At 40.2% G+C, this 13,874-nt stretch overlaps 1 protein-coding gene across 1 annotated transcript in view; it reads right to left on the bottom strand.

Moving 5' to 3' along the window:
• The window catches only part of PGM5 (phosphoglucomutase 5), a 382,573-nt gene that overhangs the window by 116,255 nt on the left and 252,444 nt on the right, over positions 1-13,874 (bottom strand). The window contains exon 10 of the mRNA XM_073669685.1: positions 2,280-2,414. Coding sequence (XP_073525786.1) covers positions 2,280-2,414 — 135 coding nt within the window. The remainder of the gene's footprint in view (positions 1-2,279; positions 2,415-13,874) is intronic.

Raw genomic sequence — 13,874 nt, 5'->3', positions numbered from 1 at the left:
AATGACCAGATTTTCCGCAATAGAAACACAAGCCTTCAAAAAATCTACGGTCTTTTTCTTGAGAGCGAGGTGCCACCGATCCAATCTCCATCGGTTCACCACTGTTAGTACACACATTCTCATAACCAGAAACTGACATAGCAGAGGATTTGCTCTCATTAACCCTTGCACGCAGTCTCCAATCCACCCGTATAGCTAATTGCATAGCCTGTTGCAAATCTTCAGGTGTAGGATAAGCAATTAGCAGGTCTTTAACCCTTTCATTGAGCCCAGCAAGAAATAGACTTTTCAGAGCAGAATCGTTCCACCCTGTTTGAGTAGACCAACGACGGAAATGAGTACAATATTTTTCCACATTACCTGATCCCTGTTTCAAACGTCTCAACTCAGTCTCAGCTGATGCGACACGGTCAGGATCATCATATAATAGTCCCAAAGCAGAAAAAAAACTATCCACTGATCTGAAGCATGTATCACTAGGTTGCAAAGAAAAGGCCCACTCCTGAGGCTCTTTGCGCAAAAGTGACATTATGAACCCTATGCGCTGGGATTCATCCCCAGAGGACTTGGGTCTCAAACGAAAATACAATAAGCAAGCATTTTTAAATGAAAAAAATTCTCGGTGTTCACCAAAAAATAAATCCGGCAAACATACCTTAGGCTCCAAGAAATGTGCTCCAGGACAGTTACTCACGTGCTGACGGAGCTCGGCCACCTCCAGAGAGAGTCCCTGCAGGCGATGAGCCAAATCCTGAACCGACACCATGATGGAACAGAAAAATCTTTCCTTAGAGAATTTGCAGGCTGGACTTACTGTTATGTTCTGCTACCAGAGCTAAGGAAAGAGAGGAGATCTGTCCCTACGATAGAACTCAGCTGAATCCCTACGATGTAACAGGGAACCTGATCCTGCGATCAGACCTGCTAAAGTCCTAAGCTAGTCTGTACGGAGACCTATAGATGTGGGGAAGGAATCCCTACAAGTACTAAGGACTGGGAGGAAAATGGGACACCTCCTAACAGAAATAGTAGCAGACAGACGAACAAACAAAATATATAGAACATAGAGGTCCGTAGACCAAGCAAACTAACAGAGTTAGATACAGAGCACAGGCTAGCTAGAAAGTAGTTATACAATGAAGTCCAGCAAAGCCAGAAGGGCGGAGCAGGATTAAATAGGCCAACAAGGTCATGTGACCAGCAAAGGAAAAAACCTAAGAGCAAGGTTCTAACACTGGCCCATCCATCTGGCCCATCAAGAGTCACTCTCATTTCATCAGTCCATAAAACCTTTGAAAAATCAGTCTTAAGATATTTCTTGGCCCATTCTTGACGTTTTATCTTATGTTTCTTGTTCAAAGGTGGTCGTTTTTCAGCCTTCCTTACCTTGGCCATGTCCCTGAGTATCGCACACCTTGTGCTTTTTGATACTCCAGTAACGTTGCAGCTCTGAAATATGGCAAAACTGGTGGCGAATGGCATCTTGGCAGCTTCACGCTTGATTTTCCTCAATTCATGGGCAGTTATTTTGCGCCTTTTTTGGCCAATACGCTTCTTGCGACAATGTTGGCTATTTGCCATGAAACGCTTGATTGTTCGGTGATCACGCTTCAAAAGTTTGGAAATTTCAAGACTGCTGCATCCCTCTGCAAGACATCTCACAATTTTGGACTTTTCAGAGCCCGTCAAATCTCTCTTCTGACCCATTTTGCCAAAGGAAAGGAAGTTGCCTAATAATTAAGCACACCTTATATAGGGCGTTGATGTCATTAGTCAACACCCCTCCTCATTACAGAGATGCACATCACCAGATTTACTTAATTGGTAGTTGGCTCTCAAGCCTATGCAGCTTGGAGTAGGACAACATGTATAAAAAGTATCAAAATACTCATTTGCGTAATAATTCTGCACACAGTGTATAATAGCTCTACCTACTCCTCCATACAGAATAATGGTCCCGCTTGGCGTCGCGGGCCAAATATACTCACCCTGAGGGCCAGATTTGACATGTGTGCTCTATAGAAAACTGCATGGAGCGATAATAGAGAAGTAGATAGATATCTATAAGGTTGACTATTTTATCACACCACAGAATAGAATAAAATAGAAATTCTTTGCTTGTATTGTAAATTAGCTTTTTTTTTCTAGTGTTTATAACTACTACTTAATACAAATTATATCTGGTATAAATATGTTAAACTAGCTCAACGCCATTAACCAATAGTTGATTCTCTACTATACAAATTTGGCTTGACATTTCAGAAAGATGTTCAGTTTACCTGGGGCTCTTTGTTATGTTTGCTTGGATCTTTTTCATAGCTTTCTGCATAAATTCTTAGAGTTGTTCCCGCGTAACCTGAGGCACTGAGTCTAAAAATGATCCTTGATCCATCTGCAAAAATTATCCTGAGTCCCTAGAAAATAAAAAATAAGTATGTTATAGTAAAGGTTACAGAAATATCTTTACCATAATAGTTGTATATGATTTCACCATTATTTGCTCAGTCATTACTACAGTTTTCACAAAAGAAAAAGGTTGTTACACTACTTTTATACTGATAAACCATCCAAGGTCATCAATATCAGATTGGAAGACGTCCAACAACTGACACCTCCACTGACCAGCTGCTCTCAGTGACGGTGGCGGCCGGATGTTAGCAATTGTGAAGCTGACCATCACAGCTCCATCAACTTTGTAGTGGCCACTACCGAGTACTACAGATATTATCCTGCTTAGTTGAATAGGGGCTGATCTGCTGTACCTAGTGTAGCTGCCATTATAGTTGATGGGTGGAGGTGCCAAGTGCCAGACGCCCACCGATCTGATATTGATGACATATCTTAAGCATTGGTCAGCAATAGTACCGTTGTGGAATCAATAACTGTAAAAGTGATCAAAAATGTGCATACAAAGTGTGTATAACAGTTTCAAATATTGAAAAAAAAAACATTATGCATCACAAACTTAAAAACACCAAATCACAACTACACAACTACCATTCAAAAAATATAATAAATAATTTTATATAAAATTAATACTTTAAAGATCCTTTTCTTACATTTTTTCTGCCTTACATAGCATGTAAGAAAGAAAAAAAAGTGTTTGGACAATACAAATTTCAGCTTCACTCTCTCAACTGTTCATTTAAAATTCATTTAAAATATTAATTAAACATTTTTAGAACTCCAAAACGGTAGTGGTCCTTAACATGATAGACACTAGATGGAGCTGTGCACTTTGTACTGAATATAAAGAAATGTCCGAACTTCATTTTAGGACAACAATATACATCAAACTGACATTTATAAATATAATCAGAAATGAACTTACACAAAAGTAAGTGAACTGCTAATACTAATTTTTAACATCCTATTCCTTCCTCGATATTCACTGTCATTTTAATGTCTCTCAAAAACAATGCTGTTGCCTTTGCAATAATAATAATAATTTTTATTTATATAGCGCCAACATATTCCACAGCACTGTACAATTAAGCGGGGACATGTACAGACGATAAATTCAATATAAGTTAAAACAGTTTAAATAGTTAAATTATGAGTGAGGTCCCTGCTCACAAGCTTACATTCTACAAGGAAAGAAATAAGCAAACTGTATGCAATCTGTAGCTACTGTATCTCCAAAAATTCTTCTCTTTGCACGCATTTTGAAGATGCCAGTATTGCACATTGTAATACCATTATCTATAATACTTAATTTGTAACTGCAATCTACAGGGGTCTCTTTCAGTGTCTTTCTTATTCATTCCACTACTTGCTATGTGAACTGCAAAGTTTGCTATTCACAGATACGCACAGTACACCTAAAAAACTGGAAATGCAGAGACATAGATATATAATTTTTATATGTAGCTGTTTTATTCAACACATATTAATCAAAGGAGAAGGCAGACCATATATGCACCCTGTGCTACTTCAAAAAGGCTATATAGGAAAATGTGGACAAGGTAAATAGGTGGACAACAATATGGTTTACAGTTGAAACCAGAAGTTTACATACACTATATAAAAAGACACATAAGCATGTTTTTCTCAATATCTGACATGAAATCAGAATAAACTTTTCCGTTTTAGGTCAATCAGGATTACCATAATTTTTAATATTTGCCAAATGCCAGAATAATGAAAGAAAATGTTTTAAGGTATTTTTATTACTTACTGCAAAGTCAAAAGATTACATAAACTAAGATTACTATGCCTGTAAACAATTCTGGACTGCCCATACGATGATGTCATGTGTTTGGAAGCTTCTGATTTTTTGGCAAAATCTGAGTCAATTAGAGACACACATGTGGATGTATTTTAATGCACACCTCAAACACACTGCTTCTTTGTGTAGCATAATGGGAAAATCTAAAGAAATCAGCCAAGATATCAGGAAGAGAATTGTGGACTTGCACAAGTCTGGCTCATCCTTGGGAACAATTTCAAAATACCTGAAGGTGCTTCGTTCATCTATACAAACAAGTATACACAAGTACAAACAAGATGGGAATATCCAGCCATCATACCGCTCAGGAAGGAGACGGGTTCTGTGTCCCAGAGATGAATGAGCTTTGGTCTGACATGTGCATATAAATCCAACTTTGGCTTTCAACACTGTCTGAATCCTTCTGGGCATGCTCTCGATCAGATTCAAGCATGTCTCGACCGAAATCTGATCCGAGGTCCCTTCTACATGTTCCCAAAGTTGGTGCAAACTGGTTGACTCTCTTGGGTATGTATACAGCTTTTTCTTCAACTCTAGCCACAACTGTTTGTATTGGTTGAGGTCTGGGGACTGTGGGGGCTAATCTCGCACCTCTACTTCATTGAACCATTTCTTCGCCAATCTTGACATTTGCTTCTGATTGTTGTTCTGCTTGAACACTATGGCGTCCTTTTTATAGACATAGTACTCAGGTTTACGAAGGTAACTCATCTTGTAGGATACTCACATACACTCCCTGACAGAAGTTATGTCGCTTATCCATGTTATGTAAATAAAAGCTTATAACCTGACGTTAAATTCATCCATTGGTTTTATAAATTACGCTCTTGAAAGCTGAAACCCTCCCAAATTTGGTTTAGGTTAAGAATATAAATTGGCATCAATGCTGAAATATTGATCATTTAATGAACACAGAATGGTCAGATTTTGGCAAGACAAAAGTTTTGTCGCCTGGTGATATAATGCACCCAATTCCTAGTTTACATCCTCACCAGTGCTCAGTAAATGATCGGTTAATTAGTGGGTGTGTATAAAAAGAAACCCAGCACCCCAGACCTTCACTTGAAATCTGACAACATGGCAAAAATGCACCCTGCGACCAAAGCCTTGATTATCAAGAGGCTGAAGACCAGATCCACTGCAGAGGTGGCTGGCACCTTTAATGTGTCTTAGCTTCAAGTACAAAGAATTAAAAAAAGATTTGAAGAGACTGGAGATGTGTTTGACAAGCCCAGGTCCAGCAGACCCGGCAAGACAACTGCTCAGGAGGAACGTTTGTTGGTTAGAAAATCCAAAGCAAGCCCCTCTTCCACTGCAGCAGAGCTCCAACAGGCCTGGTCACCTCAAGTCCCTGTGTCAACTAGAACAGTTTGTAGGATTCTGTCTCAAAATAGCCTCCATGGTCGAATCAGTGCCCAGAAGCCAACACTAAACAAAAGGCAAATAAAAAGCATTTGCAAAGTCCCACAGCCTGCTAAACAGATGGACGCTGGAAAAGTGGCAGAAGGTGGATTTCTCTGATGAATCTTCAGTAGAATTACACCACAGCCGCTGCAAATACTGCAGGAGACCTACTGGAGCCGATATGGATCCAAAATACACCCAGAAAACAGTTACATTTGGTGGTGGAAAGATCATGTTCTGGGGTTACATTCAGTATGGGGGTGTGCGAAACATTTGCAAGGTGGAAGGCAATATCAATAGCCTAAAATATCAAGAAGTATTAGCTACCTCTTACATTCCAAATCATAAAAGGGGTCAAATTCTGCAGCAGGATGGTGCTCCATCTCATACATCCATCTATACAACAAAGTTCCTCCAGGCAAAAAAGATCAAGGTGCTCAAGGACTGGCCAGCCCAGTCACCAGACATGAAAATCATTAAGCATGTTTGGGGTAGGATGAAAGAGGAAGCTTGGAAGACAAAGCCAAAGAATCTAGATGAACTCTGGGAGGCATGTAAGACTGCATTCATTGCTATTCCTGATGACTTCATTAATAAATTGTATGAATCATTGTTGAACCGCATGGATGCAGTCCTTCAAGCTCATGGAAGTCACACAAAATATTAAATATTACTCTAATAACAGCACAACTTCATTCACCAATGTTATGCAACATAGATTTGTATTTTAAGATAATTATTTGTTTGAATATCACATTACTTTCTGTGGGCGACAAAACTTTTGTCTTGCCAAAATCTAACCATTCTGTGTTCATGAAATGATCAATATTTCAGAATTGATGCCAAATTATTTTCTTAACCCAAACCAAATTTGGGAGGGTTTCAGCTTTCAAAAGAGTAATTTATAAAACCAATGGATAAATTTAACGTCAGGTTATAAGCTTTTATTTGCATAACATGGATAAGTGACATAACTTCTGTCAGGGACTGTATAGCTCAGCATTGAAACCACCATTGATCCTGGTCAAATATCCAATGCCTTTGGCTGTGAATCAACTTCATATCATCAGGTTTCATCCACCAAACTTGACAGTTCCTTCAATTTCTTAATCCTTTTGCCCCTTTTTCCCTTATTTCTTCCAGACCCATTTGCACCCATCAGAGCCTAGTCTATTGACTTTCGTCTCATCAGTCCAAATCACCCTTTTCCAATCTTCTACTGTCCACTTTTTGTACTTTTTTGCAAACTCGAGCCGACTCTCGATATCTTATGACGATATTGAAATTGAGGCTTCTTCATCTTTTTTCAGGCAACCATTCCAGACTTGTGTAACGTGTGACACATGTGGCTTGCATGAATGTCTGTGATCTCACTATTACGAAACATATCAGCCATCTCCACTGCCGTGTTTGTTGTGCCAGAACTGATAGACCTTGTGATGAGCCGACTTGTTAACTCTGATATTTTGCCTGGACGTCCACCTATTGGCTTTTGAATGGATGGACAGACTTCATTTTGTACTCTCCCAACTGTCATGGCACTCATATGATGCAGTTTGGCAATTTTCTTGGCCGAAAGACTGCTGTCGATGAGCTGGATGATGCTATTTCTCTTTTCTAGGGAAATCTTCTTCATGGCTGCTGCTTGATTCGAACCAGTAACCTTTCGATTGAGAAATCAACCAAATAACACATTTCAAACAGGAGGAATAACTTTAAGGTCACATGCACACATTGAGTATTTTTTGAGTTTTCTACAGCAGTATTTGTAAACCAAAACCAGGAGTGGAACAGTCAGAGAAAAAGTATAGTAGAAACACGTGCAGCAATTCTGCATTTTTCACCCACTGCTGGTTTTGGCTTACAAATACTGAAGTAAAAAACTCATCAAATACTCAACGTGTGCACATGGCCTAATCCTGCACAGTAAATCTACAGTAGGGTGGGATTAAAAACAATTGTTCACGGTAGTAGGTGATGAGGTAACGATAACAATAATATTCAATAAGTATAAAACGATCATAGTAACGATCATTCTATGTACATAGAATTGTTGTCAGACTGTTTAATCAGGCCATAAATGACTGTCGCATGGTCATTGTTTATCGGCCATCGACATCATGTATAAACCCAGTATAAGAATTAGACAATAGTGCTAAATCTCCTCTATTGTGGGAAATGAAAGAGATCCTGTACATAGACCAAGAAATGTGCTGACGTGTTACTGTAGATATACAGTATTAACGAAAAATCTAAGATCAATAGTGCACATATATTGGTTAAAGAAAAGTATGTGAGCAGAATTATACACACACGTATATTACAAAAATTATAAGTTTATTACACGAAATGCAAATTACTAGTTGTTATGCAGCTTTTAAAGCCCCGTTACAATTAATCTAATTGAACAGATGATTATCCAAGTAGACTGGTGTAATCAATTTACTAATGAATGTCTGGCTCTGTGTAAAGTATTATCAGAACAAAAGGGCGAGGTCAGAACAAGCGCCTGAAGAGTGGATATGCAGCATAGTGCTGGCTAAATCCTCCAGACAGGGATGAGCGACTGGAATGTGTCAGGAGACATCTGTCCTTGTCATTGACAGAGGGAAGATCAAGGAGGGGATCTAGCATGTGTAATTATATGCCACAACAAAGGAATAAGAAATTCACAAATTCAAATTTTATTGTTGATTTAAAGCAGTATTTCTCAAATTGTGAGGCTGATCGCAACGGTTCCTACAAGTTATCGATGGGGCACTGACGAGGAGGCAGTTATGACAAAAGTGCATGAAGCTGCAGATAAATCGGTAGTTTAGCAATAGATGGGCTACAAAAGCATTTACAGTACCTCCTCTGCTTTCAGCTCAGTGGCAATCCAAAAATGAGCTATTTAGGGTATGTGTATGTGACTTTTTTATCAGGCAGATTTCTCTCAATAAATGAAAAATAATGAACATATGCACAGTCAAAATGACTTGCTGTAGATATGTTACATCTTTTTTTTTTTACTTATTTTAACTGCTATAGGCTCAAAGCAGTGCAATAGCAAAAAGTGACCTGACAATTCTTCAGGCAGCTTCCACTTCTTACCTACCACTATTTTATATATAAATGAGATTTACAAAAAGACGCCACCCCAAAATCAGCCATAAAAACGACAAAGAAGCGTCTTCTTTTTTAGAAATTATGTGGGTATGCAGGTGTCTAACAGATGCTGTGCACGCATACCGTAAAGAGGTTTTCTGAAAATATTTTTTTTTCATCCCATTACCTTCCTCTAGGTTCAAAGAATAAAATGTGCTGTTACTCACCCTCTGCTGTTCCACCAAAGGCCCTGATCAATTCCAACAGTGGTGTCCTGACTACACATGACCTTTGCAACCATTCACTTTGGGGCTCTGGTAAACCCCCATAATTAGTCTGTTGTTTAACACTTTACGGATCTGTGTCTTTTCTCACCCTTACCGACTATTAAACTGACTGGTTGCTAGGTATACACTGCCTATAACCAGGTTGTGTCAGAGTACTTATGTTATCAGCAGATCGGAATGTCACTAGATATTATGACAAGAAAGGAAAGAGTATTTGTGAGCACTCACAGTTTTTTCTATTACTATATATATACAGCCCGAAACACCGTGTCTGCAAATTAAGATTTTGATTTGGCTATTATCCTAAGTCATATTGCACGACTAGTTAAAGGGTCAATTGTGACTTGTAGGATTGCTGCTTCCAATAGGTGGCGCTATAGAATACAAGTCCTCTTTTTCTCTGAAGAGGCAATTTGCATATTAAATTTCCCAGAGGAGCATTGCACGGCGAATAAGCCTCCTTACCTTGACGTGCCAGAGCTGGTGTGTCACTCTCCATAAGGAGAAACGTTATCCCTTAGACTTCAGTCCAGAGCCTCTCACCCAGCCAAATCAGTTCTCATACTTTGCACTGAGGAGGGCCAACAGCACGAAATACCGTGTCTGAAAATTGAGATTCTGATTTGGCTATTATCCTAAGTCATATTGCACGACCTGTAAAAGCATTGATTGTGACTTGTAGGATTGCTGCTTCCAATAGGTGGCGCTATAGAGTTCAAGTCCTCTTTATCTCTGAAGAGGCAATTTGCATATTAAATTTCCCAGAGCAGCATTGCATGGCAAATAAGCCTCCTTACTTTGGCATGCCAGAGCTGTTGTGTCACTCTCCACAAGGAGAAACGTTACCCCTTTTATATAAATATATATATATATATATATATATCAACTTGGGTGGCAGAGGTCCTTAAAAGGGTGGTGTCACGGGTGTGTCAGAGGTGACAGACAGTGGCCCTGCAGTGGGTTGCAGGAGATCTCTACGTTTGGCATTGCACACAGATTCTTAGATAAGAGGCTGACTCTGAGCGGCTACCTCTCTCTTGCTAATTAGCTCTCTGGCCTGGGTGTATATATACCTGGTGTGTCTGAGAGGGAGTCGCCGGCTATATTTATTTCTACTTGTGAAGCTTTGCTGGAGCAGTTCTTCGTCCTCTCTGGAGCTTGAAGCCATGTGCTTATTTGGAGTTCATCTAAAGCTAAGCCATTTCCCCCTGTTTTGTCTACCCTTGTTGTCTATAGAGTTTAGTGGAGGTTGACTAGTGTTCATCTCCTCCTATCCCTAGCCGTAGTCGTAAGCCAGGGAGAGCAGGGCGAGGCACACATGCGGTGATTGCTGAAGAGGCAATATAGGGACGGTAGCTGAGACAGGGTGACGCCAGATCAGACTATGAGGTCATCACTTCCCCCTTTCCCTAGTGTCTGGGCTCCCTTTCCCTTTTCCCTCTGTGTTGCACAAAGTCTTTCCCACACCTGGCGTGACAGGTGGTCCACTACTTTTATATTTTGTATAGATAGCCTATAGATGATTGGTCATCAATATCAGATTTGTCAACACCAAACAACCCTACTGATTAGCTGTAACCACCTTCAGCTGTGGTTAGATGTAGACAATACAAGCTGCTGAGCTCAGTGATTGACTGCAGCAGTCACATACACTGTAGTAATGAATGATGATGACACTGCTGCACCCTGTAGATAAAGACCAGGGTAGTGGCAGAGATGCATTCTTCAACAGGGGATGGGTTAGTAACAGTTGTGTTGTGATGTCTGCATCCCTATGATGAATTAAAAATGTATCCAGAACAACCCCTTTAAGCAATGGCTTTTCTGGCCAATCTATGGACTGTTTTGCTTATAGTAGTTCTATGGACAGATACTGCTGTGGATTTCTGGAGCTATGTCAGTGTTATCATTTTTGCCTCTGTTAAATCTCTGATTAATATCTTCTCCTACTGCTTCCTGAGATTTAGTAGGCGCCCTTCTCTTGTCAGATTTGTATTCATACCACATTGTTTCCATTTTGTTCTAATGAATAGTCAACCCTGATCTATATTAATGTACATTATTCCTCAACTTTGTCTCTGACAAGTATGATGAGCTCTTTGGTTTTTATCCTGCTTGCTTAGCGATGTAACAGACTTCGGGGCCTTTTCAGAGCAGGTGTAGTTATTTTTTAAACAAGGTTTTTCTTCATTCCATTCTAACAATTTGGACAATTTTGCCAGGTAAGATACACAAAATTAATTTCCAAATCCATTTTAGTTCCACGTTGAAATAAAACAAAATAGAAAAACACAAAGGGGGTGACTACTTTCACAAAGCACACAAATCCGAAAAACAATGGAAGCAAAAATCTAAAATCATAGCAATAATCTATGTCAAAAACAATCAGAGAAAACAAAATAAAAATGGGAATGTGGAACAGAATACACCACTATCCAGGGACCAGCTAAACAATGGTAAATGTATATGCTGAGCTAGAGAAAACTGATGTGCAGAGATAAAACTCACAAAATACACAAAATACAGCTGTATATAGTAATGCCGAAAAAGTTGCAGCAATGCTGAGAAAATATCCTATAGAAAACAGATGAAGATCAAATATAAAGGGTAATACCACAATGCAATGGGCCAAATCCATACAATAAGTACAGGTAAAAATACCAAAGGCAATAAGAAGGAGATGTAAAATAAATACCAATAAGAAAGAGGTAGCAAGTGGGTGGGGGTGCAGACATTTTGCATCAGCTTCTTCGGGGGAAGTTCACACTTTCGTTTTTATCTAGTTTTGTCTGATTGTTTTTGACATACTTTTATAAAGATTATTGCTATGATTTTGTTTTTTTCTTCCATTGTTTTTCAGATTGTTATTCTTGCTAGAAGCACCCTGTTTAGTATTAGGCCATTTATGGGTATTTACATTCAAACAGCACTGTAGCAGCAGGTAGGTTCAGTCAAGAGCCATTAGCTATGTTTGGTCCTTTAAGGTCCCGTCACACTTAGCGACGCTGCAATGATCCCGACAACGATACGACCTGTCAGGGATCGTTGCTGCGTCGCTATGTGGTCGCTGGTGAGCTGTCAAACAGGCAGGCTCACCAACGATCAGGGGAGCAGCGACATCGTGGAAAGAATCTTTCCACGATGTCCTGCTCCTGGTTACGAGCCTGCTGAAGCAGGAGCAGGCTGGTAACCATGGTAAACATCGGGTTACTAGGGGCACACGCGCTCCTAGTAACCCGTTATTTATCATGGTTACCACTCTGCTACAGTGAGCGGGAGGTTACCGCTCACTTTAGCAGGCTCGTAACCATGATAAACAGCGGGTTACTAAGTGCGCGTGTGCCCCTAGTAACCTGATGTTTACCATAGTTACCAGCCTGATTGCTGCTCCCGCTGGTCACACACAGCGATGTGTGCTGACCAGCGGGAGAGCAACGACCAAAAAATGGTCCAGGACACTTTTCAGCGATCAGCGACCTCACAGCAGGGGCCTGATCGTTGCAAAGTGTCACACATAGCGACAACGCTGGTGAGGTCGCTGTTGCGTCACCATAACCGTGACACAGTAGCGATCTCGCTAGCGATCTTGCTATGTGAGACGGGGGCTTAAGGCCTCAGTTAGATACTGATAATTGCTTTAATTGTTCTACTGTTTAATTGGAGTTAACCACTCTAAGGTTCTGTACATGGATGGCTGGCAGTTCATGATAGGGCTAGCATGCTCAGGCTTTGCACTAGCCACTCCTTGTTCCTCTGGTCTTACGGATACACAGTGATCCCTGGGATTCAGCTATGTAGTGGCTACTGGCCAATGGAGCAAGCTGGCAGAAAGAAAGAGTATAAAGTTGGATCATATCTAGGAGGTCAAAGTCAGGGAAAAAATCGTATGATCATATTTTCAGTTCGAGTGCTGTCTGAGGGAAAATCTGACAGCATTCATACACCTGTTATTCAATTAAGCTGTTCAGATGGTCTTTTTTATTTCACATGGACCAAATGTCCAAGTAAAAAATAATATTGCCGCATGTACAAGTCCATATCTCTGATGAGACTCTCATATTCAAGCTTATAAATGTGCAAAAAAAAATAGGAACCCATGTGGATCAGCTGTATGCCATCATATTTTTGTAGATATGTTGCAATTCTTAACATAGGAAACTATATTTAGTCTTGTAAATTTTATTCTTTGCTGATGTATAAAATCGAATGTCATACGAATGCCATACGGCATATGACAGATGAAAAATTCTCCTTTCTTTTTGGATAAAAATTAGACCATTTTTTTATATGTGAACTTAGTCTGAGTAAGGGTGCAGTCAGACGGCAGTATAACCTGGACGATGATTGCATCGCAATGCTCAGACTGACCGGCGGCTCTCCTGACCCAAGAGTGGCAGCTGTGTAGAAATATGTGCTGTTACGCCAAGATCAGGAGAGCCGCCAGCCAGTCCAAGAATTGCGATACAATCACTGTCCGTGTTATACGGTCATCTGACTGCGCCTTTAAACTTATAACTTGCAACAGGGAACCGAAAGCTAGAGGTTTAAGTAAGGAAGGTCCCCACAAGTGATGAATGAGCATGCTCGTTACTCGAGATTTACGAGCATGCTCGGGTGTTTTCCGAGTATCTTCAGCGTGCTCGAGTGTTATGTTTGAGTCACGCTGTGCGCATGATTTGCGACTGTTTGACAGCTTTAATACATGTGAGGAATGCCTGTTTCCTAGGCATTCCTCGCATGTATTAAAGCTGTCAAACAGTCCCAAATTATGCACATGGAGTGACTAAAACATAACACCTGGACACGCTGAAGATACTCGGCGAGCACCTGAGCATGCTCGCCGAAAGGGTTAACAGAACATACTCGCT

This window comes from Phyllobates terribilis, unplaced genomic scaffold (assembly GCF_046119375.1).
Source record: "Phyllobates terribilis strain yellow unplaced genomic scaffold, ASM4611937v1 Scaffold_1__5_contigs__length_1240528914, whole genome shotgun sequence".
Lineage (NCBI taxonomy): Eukaryota > Metazoa > Chordata > Amphibia > Anura > Dendrobatidae > Phyllobates > Phyllobates terribilis.
Note: the sequence above shows the minus strand (reverse complement) of the source record. Positions and strands in the feature narration are given on the sequence as shown.